Source organism: Echinops telfairi, unplaced genomic scaffold (assembly GCF_000313985.2).
Source record: "Echinops telfairi isolate 266 unplaced genomic scaffold, ASM31398v2 ScPeMD7_23;HRSCAF=83, whole genome shotgun sequence".
In the NCBI taxonomy this organism is placed as follows: domain Eukaryota; kingdom Metazoa; phylum Chordata; class Mammalia; order Afrosoricida; family Tenrecidae; genus Echinops; species Echinops telfairi.
Genome location: NW_022103920.1, coordinates 75,061,518 through 75,077,924, shown reverse-complemented (window position 1 = coordinate 75,077,924; position 16,407 = coordinate 75,061,518). Strand labels below are relative to the sequence as shown.

The 16,407-nt window shown below is 39.3% G+C and overlaps 1 protein-coding gene across 1 annotated transcript in view; it reads right to left on the bottom strand.

The window, feature by feature from the left end:
• The window catches only part of HDAC9 (histone deacetylase 9), a 1,007,885-nt gene extending 993,334 nt beyond the window's left edge, over positions 1-14,551 (bottom strand). Inside the window, exon 1 of the mRNA XM_045288655.1 lies at positions 14,440-14,551. Within this exon, the coding sequence (XP_045144590.1) occupies positions 14,440-14,461 (22 nt within the window). The 5' untranslated portion in view covers positions 14,462-14,551. The remainder of the gene's footprint in view (positions 1-14,439) is intronic.
• Between the last annotated feature and the right edge of the window lie 1,856 nt (positions 14,552-16,407).

Genomic DNA, 16,407 nt, shown 5'->3' with positions numbered 1-16,407 from the left:
CTTGTCTCCATTTACTCCGCCTCCAAAGCAAACCTTATGGAGATGCCCCTTCCCCTACTGGCCGACACACCGATGCCAAGTGGGCAGAGGCAGTGAATGCTGGCGGAGCCCAATGTTCATAAGAAGACTTCACAGAGGAAGGTCAAGAAATGTCTTTTTAAAAAGTGGAGTTGCGAAAATCAGATCCTGAGGAATACATACAGCAACACATGGTGACCAGAAGAGGTTTAACTGAGGTGGACAAAACCTGAGACGGTACGTTAGGTAGAGGAGATGGATACTACTAGTTCTCTAATAGGGCATAGACTTACCAGGTTTCTTCTGAATGAAGATTAATCCTGCAGTAGAAAGTGCCTTTGGTATAAGGAAGCCTCGGTGTAAATCTGCCTGTTGCAGAAACGTTACAGAGCTTAAGTGAAAGTGCTAAGGGCTATTTACTGTGTTCAATTTCCTTCCTTCATGTTCACGTCTTCCACATCATTTACTTTATTTTATTATAGTATATATATATATTTCAAATCATTTTTTAATTATACAGGAAAAAAGAAAAGCACAGAAAGGCAGCTAAGAAAGGTAGGAAGGCAGATGGATTGGCAGATTATCAGTTCTACCAACAGAAGGGAGAGTGAACTCTACGTTGACATGCTTTATTGAAATTCGGAGATTCAATATCACACATTACCTAGTCAAAGTTATGGTATACATTACTTTTCCCATTTCTATAATTGGCTTTCTGATTTTTTCTCTATTAATTTGTCCTGTCACTGATGCACGAATATCTTTAAAATCTGTTTTTCAGTTTATTCTTTTGCTTTAGACATGAAGCTAAAGTAAGGTTATATTTAGTTTTCCTTCACTTAAAAAATGAAGCACCATAATACACATACCAGTATAGGTAGATGGTACAATCATATAAAAAGTACCTAACCGAGGTTTCCTAGCAATTACAGTGAGCTAAGATGCTTTTTTCTTATTAAAGTCATTTTTATATATTTATAGTCATACAGATTTTTAAGACAATATATAACAAGAGAAGGGTGTTGATTTTTTTCAACAGCAGTATACCGTGACAGACAAGAAACTCTCTCCCTAAGGCCCATGTCCATGAGCACACAGGGCAGTCATGTAGGCTCCGAGCAACAGTGACATATTTCTCCTACCAAGCAGAGAATTTGCAAACATTTCAGGATAAAGTTCTGGCTTTGTGAATTTATGTAGCAGTCTGTATCCCTAAAATGCACTGGGAATCTTGAGATGGAAAAAAAAACACACAGGTGAGGATCTGAGATAACCCAGAAGATGTTCCCAGTTCCTATAAAACATGCTCACATTCCCCCCGTGTACAAATAGCATCACTAGTGTCTCTTACTAATACTTTGTTTATACATCATGTCCATATTTCCCCCAGAAGAATGGCATCCTCTGAGAGTGAAAGATAAAAGGTGATCATCCACATATGTGTAACCATGATTACTCTGCCCCCTCTCAGGACTCAGAATGCCAGAGAGAAGACCATGACAATGACAAGTCCCAAGTCCTACGGAGACTCCTCAGCTTGCCAAGCTGCCAAAGGAATGGCAATAGGAATATAAAGAGGATGTCTTCTTGGGAGTTACAAAAGCCTGAGACAAAAGGTTAAATGTTATCTGAGGAGTCACCATCTAATCTTAAAAGGAAAGAAGCTGACATAATCACATGCTAGAAAATGGTCCTAAAAAAACCACCCAGTTTCACAGATCACTCATATTTTCTCTGCTTCCGGTAAAGGGATTCAAATGTTTTCAAGAAAACCTTGCTGACAGCTTAGATATATTTTACTTTGAATATTCATGTAACTCCAAAGCAACGCAAGTCAGCACATAAATATGCACTGAATGAACTCATTTTAATTTTCAAGGAAAAGGACGGACCTGTGGAAATCACAGTACTATCTTACCTGTTGGCAACCTAGAAATTTGGAAATCTGTGAAACTCAGGAACAAAGAAGTAGCAAAACAAGAAAGGGTAGGAAGCTACCTCCAATCTAATTACAACATCAAATAAAGAATAAGCACATGCACTTTGCTCAGAAAAGAGACTGTTGGACATTTTCTCAAAATGTATCTTATAACTTTACTTAACATAGTTGTTGCTTTTCTTACCCCATAACACACTAGAGGTAATAATGATAAAAGAAGATGGTCATACGGTGTTATACAGTGACCTTCTCAAAGATAACAAATAAAAATGAAGACATACACAGACAATCATATAAAACATTTGGGGATTCTTTGTACAGGTTGCAGAACTCTATGACGTCTATCTGCCCTTCGAGGTACATGTGGAGGGAGAGAGGGAGAGAATATGAATGTGTTGCGCCCTCTAAAGATAAAACTTTACACCATAAAGGGAAAATACACAAAGCCTCCTCTGTGGAGGTCTCACATGATGCCAAGAGCATAAACGTGCTCGTGGGCACTTTGCAGAGGCACTCAAATCTTGCTCGTGGACCCTCAGAAAACTTAGCCTACAGTTGCCTGGTAATTGCATTAATGAGGGTGAAATATTTATCAATCATTGTATATTTGACCCCAATTTTCATCATAATATCAAAAATGCGGAAGATGTTTTAAAATGTGGCCCAATGTGCAATAAGGAGCAAACTTCAGATGTGAATAATAGATCCAGAGTAACTTCCCCATAATTTATTCAGTTACAATTTCAGATAAATTAATATGACTTTTATTACTAAGTAAGGACATAATAATATATATTATAACATTATACATTTTATTTCCATTTTCTAGAATATTCCCACTAACAACATGAACTTGAACTGTTTAACAGCTACACGGAGCAAGCTTCAAGTTTAGCATAATTCATAGGTGGGCAACCCTGAGAAAATGCAGGAAAGCTGATCTGCCCTGATGTTCATGTGTTTATAACCTTAACTCTTTAATAACCAGCTTTGTCAAGATTAATTATAAAATACTTCGCCTCCTGTGGACACTTACACCTATTTGTACTGTTAGATATAAATGTTCAAGACAAAGGCCATAGAGACTGACCAGTTTTATATACCACACCAGTTTCTGCCTCTCCCTAGATTGCTCTGAGACTACATTGTCCAGCTTTGTGGCTATATGACTAAATCTTAACCAATTAAATGTAGAAATTATCCACACACAATCCACTTCTTCCATTTCCCTTCCATTGCCTTGATGTAGATGAGAAAATCAACCTCCTCAGGCAAGAGGCTGAGTAATGAAAGCCCCAAACTGAACACTGTCAGGGATCCTGAGTCACTCAGACAAACTCACTGCCATTGATTCCCTCCGTCTGCGGCACAGTGGGCTAAGTGTTGGGCTGCTCACCACAGGTCAGCAGTTCGAAACCATCAGCCCTTTTGTGGGAAAAGATGACACTCTCTATTCCCATAAAGGTTCACAGTTTTGGAAACCCAGAATGGCAGTTCTCCTGTGTCCTACAGGGCTGCTGTGAGTCAGCACCCTGCACAGTCCATATCAAAAGAACAATCCACCACTGTGGACAAGATTTCTAGTCTTTATGTGAACAAGAGATAAGCTTCTGTTTGAACTGCATGATGGGATTTGTTTGTACTGTTACCACAGGGAACACAATAAGAAATATGCAAGCGGGATCAACCACCAAAATTAACTGGGGAAAGCAAGTGTAAGGATAAAAACTGGGCAAAAGGAACTCCAGCTGAAGGTGCTGGGAGCAGAGTGGTCCTCGTGAATTGGGCAATGAATAAACGTTCTCTCGGTTTATGTTTCAAACTTGAATATGACTTGAGAAGAAGTTTAAACCTAAAAATAGTGAAGAACGAATCACTTTACCTGGGTAAAGTGGGGAAGAAAGAGAGGTAACAAAAACTAGGCATAAAAATACGGCATGTAGTTTGTATTGTATCCATTAACAACCCACCATATGATTACATTTTGTTACAACAAACGTCAAAGGATTTTAGGGATTACTTTATCTGATTAGAAACTAATTCCTTTTTGTCTTAATATGTTGTTGAGTTTTCTATGAATGTTTCCATAGTAAACTAAGTTTCTTTCTGTGACAATTTCCACACACATTTTCCAGCTGTCTTATTTACATTTGTCAGAAGGTGCTAACATTTTCTTTAATTATTTTCAACGTGTTCCTTTTCCATTACTCTAGTTTCCCTGCCTCCTTATCTTTGCTTGTGAGTAACTGTTGACCTTTTGGTAGAATACAGTTAATACTATTTGAAATATATGGTTGGCTGCAAGCTTGAACATATTTTAGGGATACGGAGCTTATTGGAATGGGATATGACCCGTATTTCATTAAAAAGTCAATGGATCAGACTCACTTGGGGAAGCCATAACCTACTTGATTTGTCCTATGACTCCATTTAATTTAGCAATCATTTTTAATGGTAACATATTGTGAACCAACTAAAGAAAAACACCCACTTGGACATGATGATATTTGTTTGTAGCTTTGTCCTGGTTTTAGTTTTCTCCTTAATGACTAAATGGCACCACAGTGGGTAAGGAGGCACTGGCATAAAAGTGGTGAATCATTAAAGAGTTCATAAATTTTAAAAACAGGGGCAGGCCTTCTGGGTACCATATGCTTCTAGAAAACTCAATGTTGCACTGTATTAATTGAACTGTGAAGTTTTATGAGGCCTCTGTAAAAATGCTTGCAGTGAAGGTTTTATTAATGCTTGCCCTCAAATTGTTTACACTACTTAGCATTTCCATAACCATTTATATTTCAGAGAACTTTTTGATCATTAGTTAAACCTATTCTACATTTCTATAAGGGAATTCAGCTGTTTGGCAAAGCAGGGGTATGAAGAGAAAAACTCTTACCTGATTAGGATTGGCCAGCCAGAAAAGAAAATGCATTAGAATGTAAGTCTTGCCACAAACCTTTAGTTTGTACAAATAGCCTGGCCCTCTCCTTCCATATGGGTGGAGTAATTACAGTAAGTGTTCCCACAATGGTGAAGAAAAAAGGAAATTACCTATATTTATACCTATGACTTTGCAAACTGATGGCGCAGGACTTTGCAACAGAATGATGGCAATTCTACCTTCCCAACGCAGCTAGAAATTGTTGAAGACCATGGCACTGCACAAGGCCAGGGGACATCATTCCTGTACCCGGTGTTCCATGCTTGGAAAAGTCCTTTGGAAGTATTCTCATCAAAATTACAAGCCGAAATGTGAGGTTCTTGTTGTTGATTAGTCAGTCAGTTGTCATCACATCAGCTCAGTTTCATAATGACCTTGCATCCAACAGAAGTAAACGTGGCCTGGCCAGTACCGTCTTCACGGTGCCTGGTGTATTTGAGTCCACTATGGTGTCTTTCTCCGTCTCGCTCACTGAGAGTCACTGCTTTCATCGGCTCTCTTACCACCTAACCAAAGACGATATCTAATAACTGATAAACATCACACCGGGATGATTTTAAGATCAAGGCATCCCTATAGTTACTCTTAAATATGTGCAGGCTCAAATCATATTTCCTATGATTTTGAGATTATACTCAAAAACGTAGTCTAGCTTAAAGTAGGTTCAAGCTCCTTTGTGGAGGAAAAATGTACTCTACTTATAAGAAGTCACTTTGCTTTACTGCCACAGGATGGGCTAGGAAGAGAATACATGTAAGCCAGAGAATGTTCACCACAAATGATGAACTCCTCTAGGTCTCAACAGCACTAGTTCATAGGAGAAATACCTACAAAGAAATAGGATTTAGTAACATATTTTAATTTTTCAGAGTCTCAAGTGAACATAGCACACAACAGCAACAGAGCCTCACATTGGAGAATACAGGTGCTGTAGATGGATCAAAGAACATTTCTGCATTTTGCCAAGTAACAGTGAAACAACATCATGTTGTCTAGTACCCTCTTCCAGAACTATGGCATGAGACTCTGCAAGAGAGGGTTCTGGGGACCTGTATCTTCAACCAGCATCCAAGGTGCTTTTCATGTTTGGAAGATGCTATTTTAGACAAGCTCTAAAATCTTTCCCTCTGAGATGTGTCTGTCTTAATAAAAATTAAGGTACTAGAAATAGCATTCATATTATTTACTATACAAAAGAAATTAAAAACATTGAACACACTGCATGGACTAAAATGATTTACATTTCTGTCTCTCCCACTAATGGATATTGACCATGGGGTTTCAGTCCTCTTTGGGTCCCTGCTGGAGAAAACAAGGTTTGGCTCAAAATAAAAGCTTAATATGTGTTGAATACATGAGTGAACAGAGTAAAGACCATCTAAACTGCGGCAGCTGATTGTCCACTTTATACTGAGAGTCTTCCCACCATTTAGACCCCTCAGTTCTACCTTAGAACATTACTGACAGGATGCAACAAAGACCAATGACTCCTGTATATAACATTAGAGCTGCAATGGTATGTCAATCAACCACGAGGCAAAAGACCGGTGGTAAAAACCGACCCAACCAGACTATGAAGGCAAGCCTGGCTATCTAGTTCTGAAAGGTCACAGTTTCGAACACCCTTTAAAGGAGTGGCTCTCCTCTGCACAATATGGTGTTGCCATAAGTCAGAACTGACTCACAGGCAACTGCAGTGGTTAGGTTTTGTGCCAACCTGTATGAAGATAGGGATCGCATCCAACCTACCAACCTAACAATTGTTTCACAGTTTTCATGATGAAGACAGTTATAATTTGTACTTGGTATCAAGTGCAGTTGAATATGGATTCTCAACCTCCCTGAAAATGATGCCAATACATTGAGAAAACAAGAATCCAAGCTATCTTTCTTCAGAATTAATCCAACAGCAACAGGAAACTTGCCACTTAAGCTTGTTTGATGACCTAATATCACCAAGGTCTCTGTTCATGTCAAACCAGGGGCCATTCTAGATGCACTTGTTTACTCTTTATACAAATAAATATACTAATGGGTTAAGGGGTGGGGGAGAATCTATACTATCCTAGAGCCAATTTCTGTGATAAACCTCAATACTCCCTGAAACACTATTAAAGAATTTCTGGAACTCCTAGAGTAAGTCTAGGAGTTCTTTCTACTGTATCCTTTTGTGAGACACAGGAACATAAATGATATCATATTTAGTATCCTTTGTAAAAAGCAGGAAAATAAATGGATAGTGACTGTATGAGACCGATGTAATTCTGTTTTCAAATAGATTACTAAAAAATATACAGGTTTTGTTGAAAGCATTTTTTTCTAAGTGAATAGAATATAGATAGCACATATAGTGTTAATGCAGCAAAAGACTGATTTTATGTTTCTGGTAAAGTTCATTTCAGCTCTCTGTTCATAGTTTGTTACTTGCAATAAATAGAAGAGCCTCCCATCAAGCTATCTCATTTTCTGACTGTCTTCCATTTCTGTGTCATTCATAAGACTTCCCAAAGTCAACTAAGACCTCCATAAAATGCTGTTGTCAAAAGCTGAATTATTTATAGAAAATGAAATAACCCAAAGAAAATTTAATGGATCCAGACAGGACACCCTGGTGGCATCGTCGCCTACACACTGAGCTGTTCACCTAAAGGTCAATGATTCAGACCCAGCAGCCTCTCAGCTGGAGAAAGATGAGGCTAGCGACTCCCATAGAAATGTCGCCTTGGAAACAGAAAGGGGCAGTGTTACCCAGTCTGAGAGGGCCACTATGTGTTGAAGTCGCTGGGCAGCAGGGAGAGGGTGAGTGAAAGTCAAAGAAGCTTTGTTCTGTGGTCGTCATCGTTATCCTGTACTTTCTCCCTGCCCCTAATCAAGCAATTTTGAGGATCCTTGGTGGTATAGTAGATTTCGCACTGGATTGTTAACCACAAAGTCAGCAGTTCAAAACCACCAGCTGTTCTCCTGGGGATCGATGAGGCTGTCTACTTCCATATAGATTTATAGTCTCAGAAACCCACAAGGGCAGTTCTAGTGTGCCCTATAGGGTCTCTATAAAGTCACTACAGCAATGAATTGACTTGGTTTGCTGGTAAGTTTGTTTTGTTTTTCATTTTACCAAGCAATTATGGCTTGGAAAGTACTTCTTCACAAAATAACAGCTCCAACGGATATCTTAATATTGTACGAGGGGACTTCAAAAAATGTATGGTAAAATGAAAAGGTAAAAATAAACTGTGTACACTTGAATTCTCAACATTATTCACTGTCATCGAGTCGAGGTCCACTCATAGGGCCCAAAGGACAGTTTGAGTCCTTGTGAGTTTCTGAGACTATAACTGTTTAAGGGAGTAGAAATCCCTGCCTTTCTCCTACTGAGTGGAGGGTGGTTTCAGACTTCGTGTACCATCCCAATGTGTAACCACGAGCACTCCAGGACTCCCCTTGATTCTCAATATAAACTCCATCAAGTTCAATTATGACTCCTGGCATGGCTCTAAAAGGCAGGGTAGAACAGCCCCTGTGGGGTTTTGAGACTGTAACTCTTTATGGAAGTAGAAAGTCTCATATCTCTGCCACGAAGACAAATAGGCATCCATTAAATAATTTGTAAGATTAGGAGACAAAAAGAAGTCAGAAGGAGCCAAATCAGGACTATAAGGTGAGTGTCTAATCCTTTCCCATTAAAACTCTGGCAAAGTTCCCTTGATTGACGAAATTGTTGTTGTGATGAAGCTTTGCTGTGGTGGAGAAGGATTCTCTGCTGAAACTCCAGGGTGTTTTTCTCCTACAGCTTTGGCTAACCTTCTCAAAACGCTATCATAATAAGCAGAAGATAATATTTATGGTCTTCCAGAAAGGCAACATGGAAAATTTCTTCAGCATCACCACCCAACGAGAAAAAAAAAAAACTATTCCCATGATTTCTGCTGTTGACTAATCCAATTTACTTTGGCTACAGCAATTATCTTGGTAGCTATTGCTTGATTGTGCTTTGTTTACAGAATCATACTGCTGCAGCTCTATTTCATGTCCTATAATACTTTTTGAACAAGGCTTCAAGATTTTTATCCCACCTGTTTAAAATTTCCATTGACAGCTCTGCCCTTGTGTACCGCTTGCCTCGGAGTAACAGCTTTGCCACTCTTTGTGCAGAAATGTGCTTAACTTTAATTTTTCATTCAGAATTATGTACGCTGGTTCAACTAATGTTGATGTTGGCTAAGGTTCTTATTCTTAATCATAGGTCCTCTTCAATTCGGACACAGATAAGATTGTTGTGAATGGTCTTCGGCTGCAGACTTCGTCTCCAACATCAGATTCCCCCTCCCTGAAATGAGTTATCCACTTGTCAACTGTTGATTTATTTGGGGCATTGTCCCCATAAACTTTTCATGCATCATGAATTATTTCACCATCCTTCCACTCAAGATTCCCTACAAATTTGATGTTTGCTTTTGATTTAATTATAATAGAATTCGTGTAGTTGTAATAGGGGCTCTTTTCAAACTGGTGTCTTTTCCTTCTCTGTGCCTCAAACTAGATCCTGTCCATGAATGTTTTAAAAAGTTAATACAAGGTTATGTTGGTGCAAAGAAATTGTAATCCATGCATGGGTGTGTGTGCATATTTCAATTGCCAAATGTTACCAGTTATGACCCAGTACTAGGTATATGTGACATTAATCAAAGTGCCTGGCATGGTTCCACTTTATTTTTTTAAGATGATAATGTCATTTACTTAACATATGTATTAAAATGTCATCTTGGATATAAAAGGTGAACTAAACACACCACTCTTTCCTTCTTCGTGTGTAAATTGAAACATGGATTCATGTCTACGTCTGAAATAGCCAGCAACCTATTTTGGGTGGACAAGATGACTCCCATTTAACCGTAAATTTTCTATCACAACCTTCACTTCTTTCCCCTCAGGAAGAACTGGTTATATGTACACAGTGTTTTCCTTCGTTTTATCCACCAAAGTTCAGTGAATTTTACCTCTACTCGTCTGGTCTTTACCTATGAACTATTTCAATAGTTTTTTTTCCCCTCAAATTACTTTAACTCTAAAGCAGTTACCTTAAATCAATAAAACATTCAACCTTCATCCTTGTGTCACATGTATAAGATGAGAAAAATAAGAGATCATACCCCCTCTCAACTCCCTAAAAAAATAATTACTTTAAAATGAAAATAGAAACATCAGTAATACTGACCAACCTGAGACCTCATTAAGGTGCCCGCTATAATATTTCTCATTATTTATAGTCCCCCATTTGGCCTACATTTCCTTAAGTATGCAACATTTTATAGTGCTTCCTATTACACTATATTGCTTTTTTTTCAATTGCATGCAAGTTTATCAAAATATATCTGTGCCAATTTTATTAGATATATTTAATATTTTTTTACTACCCCAAACCCACTGCTTCGAGTGCATTTCAAATCACAGCAACACTGTGTAGAGTTTTCTGAGGCTGTCCATCATTATGGGAATAGATAACCTCATCTTCCTACCATAGTGTGACAGAGCTTTGAACTACCAAGCTTGCAGTTAGCCACCCTTTAAATATAATTCGATGGACTACCCTGAGAATCTAACCACTTACAAGAGTGTTCTAATGGGACTGTACACTTCTCATCAAAAACAAGTGGGTCCACTGTTCTAAAAAGGATCACATTAGAAAGTCTTGGGTATAGTGGAAGAAAATACAGAAAACCCCCAAATCATAAACGAGATCATGCTTACTGGTCAATAGAGACTGCTGGAACACCCCATCAAAATAGCTCCTTTTCACCCTTCAGGTATGGAACTAAACTCATTCCTTTAGCTCAATTTTCAGAGACAATAGACACATAAATAAAGGGAACAATAACACCATTAAGTGATGGTGCACTGAGGGGATTGTCATGAATGAAATATGTATGAATCGTTGAATATAAAACTGATGATCGGCTCTGTAAGCCTTCCCCCAATTCAAATAAAGTTAAGAAATAAAAGAAAACCAAGTTGGTCCGAGTCTATATAGATTAGAAAGATGCTAAATAAAGACTACATAGACAATTAAATTTCTACACTTGCACCGTTTAAGTGTTATAACTTGGATTTAAATAGTTGCCATGTAGTTTCATCCTTCATTGGCTTTGGCGGTGTCTGCATTTTATTTCCACTCTACAATTACATAGCAAGGCATTTGTATTTTATTTCCATTCCATGATCACATGGCCTTATCAAATGTTTCATTTGGATATAGTTGCTGCCTTTGCCATAAATTTTATCTTCTCCATTAATCAAGCTCCCCCAGCACTCCTGTGAAGTTAAAATGGAAAGTAAACACACCATGCTTACTTAAAAGGATGGAAGGAGAAAAGGACAGAATAAAGAGACATGGACCATTATTTTTTAAAGATATAAAAAGCATAGTTTCTGGTTGTGAAAACGAAAAACAAACCTCTATGTAAATTATAGACAAAAAGTTTTAGAAGTAGAGTGAGTTTGCTGCCACTTCTGTACTTACCAACCCATTTGTTCCTATTGGTTTTAGTGTGGTTTTTGTTGTTGTTGATAATTTATTTTTGTTTATTCTACCCCAGGGGGCTGGAAAATGACCTGGTCATTCTTCTAAAGGATCTGATTGGAACATTCAAGTACATATATACAAAATGCAAATGTGACTTTAATTTTATCTCAATAGAAAGGATGATAATGCTGTGTTACAATTGTGATGAGAAATACAGCTACCAATAATGCTTTTTGGAAAGGGGAGGGAGGAAAATATATAGGAAGCCAAACCTGTGGTTCCCAAAGTGTGTTCCAGCTGCGGAATCACCTAGCAGAGGAAGCAGACGCTCCCTGTCCCAAGGTTAAGGAATGAGACTCAATGGATTGTGGGTACGATCGGTGGGACCCATTGCTCTGAGGGTGACCAACTAACAGCGACTCGGAACCAACACGTATTTGCTTTTTTCACAGTCTCTCTGCTTTATGTGACAAGTGTTAAGTGTGCCAGACAGGCCTCTGATCTCACAGATGAGGGTTACTAAAAGTCCAACCCTCACAATTGTGAGGATAGTATACAGTCACCCATACCTTGGAGATATACCAGTTAACTATTGATGTGATGGAGCCTGATGCATCCTACCTGTGTATAAAATTCTTTGTTCAACAATGCTACACCTCTGACTAAAATAAAGTTATTCTCAATATAGTTGCGGTAAAACCCATGGGACAACTGATGAGGAACTACAAATGCCACGTATGCAAGTGAACGTTGGACACTGGGTAAGGAAGACTGAAGAGGAATTGGTGCATTAGAATTCAGGTGCTGGAGAAGAATATCAAAAGTATCACGGAGTGCCAAAAGAAAAAACTTGGAAAATGCACAGCCAGAATGCTTCCCTAGAGGCAAGGATGGTGAGATTGTGTCTCGCGTACTTTGAACGTGTTATCAGGAGAGATCATTCCCTAGAGAAGGACATCATGCTTGGTAAATAGAGAGGCAGCAAAACAGAGGAATACCCATGACAAGATGGATTGACGTGGTGGCTGAAACAATGGATTCAAACATACGAACAATCATGAGGACGGTCCGGGAGCGGGCAGTGTTTTGATCTGTTGTGCTCAGGGTCATTATGGCTTGGAACCACCTGGATGTCACCAAACACACACATACACACAATAACATGACAATAACAGTACTTGGAATAAGTCTCCAGCGAAATCCCCAATGCACACAGGCTAAGATCATCAACAGGCCAAATCTCAAAGAGCCCTGGAAAGTGGACTTCAGCAACTGTACTTTGACTGACATGACAATAAATGGAACCAGGACCTCACAGAAACAATAGTTACAAGAATGGATTTTTAGCTCTCACTTGATCTTCGCCCTAATCTACAAATAATTTGTTCTGATGGCATGGTCTTGCCTGATGCTTGTCCTCATGAAAAGATCACTGGAGTGTCATAGCAAAGTGTGGCAAAGAAACCAGATGGTGCCACGCTATCATGAATAAGAGTCTAAAGGCTTGTCTGAAAACAAGCCAAAACCTCCAAGTTCAATACCATTGAGTCGATTCCAACTCATAGCGACCCTGTATGACAGGGTAGAACTGCCCCTGTGATTTTCCAAGACTGTAACTCTATGGGAGTAGAAAGCCTCATCTTTATCCTGAGGAACAGCTGGTGGTTTTGAATTTCCAACCTTGCAATTATCAGCCCAATGCGTAGCTACTACATCATCAGTGCTCCCATCTGAAAACAAGCAGCCATCTAAATGAGGAGTCATCTAAATCCACATGGAGGAAGCACACCAGTCTGTGTGATCCAAAGGTAGCTAATGATAAAATCCAAATCTGGAGAAGGGAATGATACCAGTGTCTAAATCCTACATACCTGGTTTCAGTAAAGCTACAGACAACAGTGGAGCCAAATATCCATTTGGAGGGTCAGTACTTGGAATAAGTCTCCAGCGAAATCCCCAATGCACACAGGCTAAGATCATCAACAGGCCAAATCTCAAAGAGCCCTGGAAAGTGGACTTCAGCAACTGTACTTTGACTGGAATGTGACATCTTGTAATTGGATCCCCTTATGGACCCAATGTGAATTTATTCTAAATTTTTAATAGTCTCTGCATTCTCTTAGATGAGACCTCTATCAGTTTTATGTGGCTATTGCCCAGGAATCTTTGTTTGATTTCTGCTCTACTCTAGAAAGTTTGTCTGTACAGGGAGAGTAGGGTAGGTGGAATCACAAAGACAGTAAAGGAATTAATGATTACCTGGGGGCACAGCCAGGGGAAGGAGGGAGGAGAAGTTAATATCAATGTGTAAAAGAAGTAGAAAATGTTCCAAAGTTGACTGTGGCAATGATGGCACAGTCCTTCATAATATGACTGAACTACGGAATTGTAAGATATGTTAAGAATTATTCTATTTAAAGAACAAAAATAGACTCTTGGTCCTAGAGGGATGGGTGTTGGCTGTGCTGATCATACCACTCAATAAACCACCCACATCCCTCTATATTTGAAGGAAGCAGGTTCTGAGATGATCATTCAATAGCTTTATAGGAAAAAGGAGTGGCAGCACAGAAATGTGGGGAGCAAAAGCATCCTTCCTGGATGTCAGAGATCCGGGAAGAGTCCTTCCACTGGCGGACGATCAAAGCTCCAGGCACAACGAAAAAGCACGCAGATGCCCATTAGGCCAGAAAGACTGTGGGTGTGAATTAGATGCCTACTTCACATTCAGTAAATATTCATAACTTCATAAAATTAAATCTTAATACTACAGTAGAAGCAGAAGCATTAAAGTCCATTCCTCGGGTAGCCCCACAAGTGAAATCAGTTGCTCAGAAAGCAAATGGGGTCAAGTCGTAGAGGATTAGACACAAAATACAGAACTTTGAATTCATTGCTATATCAAAAAATCTTGGTCAAGGGGAAAAAAATCCTTTCATAACTGCACTGGTTGCTGTGAAGTAACACAAATCACACATTGTACATACAGTCGTCAACAGTTGAAAAAGCAAACAGACTGACCAGGCTGCACTGGTGAGCTCATCACGGAAATCAGCAGGCTACACCGGGCTTCCGATGAAGGTTCAAGGCCTTTGCTCAGCTGGTGATGCTGGTCCACAAGGTGCTGTCAAGGGAGAGACCTGGAACATAAGCAAAGTGCAATGTGTCAGACAGAAGCTGGAGACGCTGGTGATTCCGTGGGGGCATTCCAGGGGGAGACATAGCTTAGATCCCTCGTCAGTGTACTCCAGGTGCCACCACCCACTGTCTGCCAACGGAAGCTTGGGTGCTGATGAGAAGCTGAAACCATTCAGTGGGGCTTTCGGATTAAGATGGATTAGGAAGGAAGAAATGGCAAAAGTTCTGAAAACCAGAGAAGCCTGCTCCTAAACATTAGGCAATAAACTATTCATGGAGCCCCAAGGTCTGTTCTACAATGGATGACAGGGATGGTGCAGAACCAGGTAGCATTTTGCGTTGTTGTGAGAGAGGCTGCTGACTCCATGCTGCTAACAAGAAGATGTAGGTCATGTCAAACCAGAAATGACGCACAGGGACCTGGCCCTGAGCCGTCTCACCTCAGTCAGAATTGGAGCTTGGGTCTCTGAAGCAGTCACAAGAACCTCCCAGGTCTCTGAGGATTCGCCTATGGGTCAGGATATTTACCAGTCTTGTTTATATCACAGGAATATTGTGATATAAAGAACAGGTGTGGAAGGAATCTATGACTGGGAAAGTAATTTATTATTTTATAATTATTATTTTCTTATTCAATACCATTTGTTGGCTGCTATAGACATTATTCTGTTTATATTAAAACCTTTGTTATGTATGTAACTCATCACATGGTATGTTCCACTATCATGGTGAAAGATGTCCTTCTACAGATAGAAATTCTCAGGAAAATAGCAATAAAATATCTTCATAGACTCAAAAAGGAATAAATAAGCCATGAACTATAAGCATGAGAGAAAAGCCCCATTAAATTTTGCATTTTCTTTCTTAAAGACTTGCTCCTGCCAAAGCCAGAGCACCACCGTGATGACTGTGTCTCCGAGCGGTGGTAACAGGATGAGCTTCCTGCGAGGAATTTAAGGGACTTTCTGCTTTTCATTTAAATGCACTCCCACTGCCAGATACTTAAGCAGAGGAGAAGTAATTGAAAGGATATTTTTCTAACAATTTACTGGAATGTCAAAGTTTAAAAAAAAAAGAAGCAGCATTTAAAGTTATAATTAATGAGTTTCTCACTAAAATAGTGTATCCCAATTGCACTATTTTTATAGACAGAATACTGTAACTCTGAAAATTGTACATCTCTTTATCTTGAGACTCCATCATATTCATTGTGACTTGTTTTCCAGTTAGTGTTTTGAAAGTGTTATTCTTTTTGCTCAAATATAGAAAGTATGCATAAATACATATTTGCTCTTAAGGACTCTATGACATGAACAAAAACACGTATAATGGTCTTTTAAGTAGAAATATGTTCAAATTCAATTCACTGCTGAGTTAATTCTGACACTCATCGACCTTATGGAGCAAGGTAGAACTGCCCCTGTGGGTTTCCTAGACTGTAAATCTTTATGAGAGTAGAAAGCCTCATCTTTTTCTTACAGAGTGGCTGGTATATTTGAACTGCTGACCATGTAGCTAGAACCCAAACTCGTAAACCATGATGCCACCAGAAATAAGTTACTCTGTTATTAAAAACACTCAAATATCCCAGAACAGGATGACAGTTGGGGGGGGTATGGGGGCATGGGGGTATGGGAGGCAGGGGAAAGGAAGAGGGTGTTAACAAGCCCAGGGACAAGGGAACAACAACTGATCCAAAATCAGTGTCAAGGAGGGTGTGGGAGGTCTGGCAGGGCTGGATCAAGGGCAATGTAATCGAAAGGAATTCCTAAAACCCAAATGAAGGCAGAACATGATAGTGGGACAAGAGGAAAGTACAAAGAAATAGAGGAAAGAACTAGGAGGCAAAGG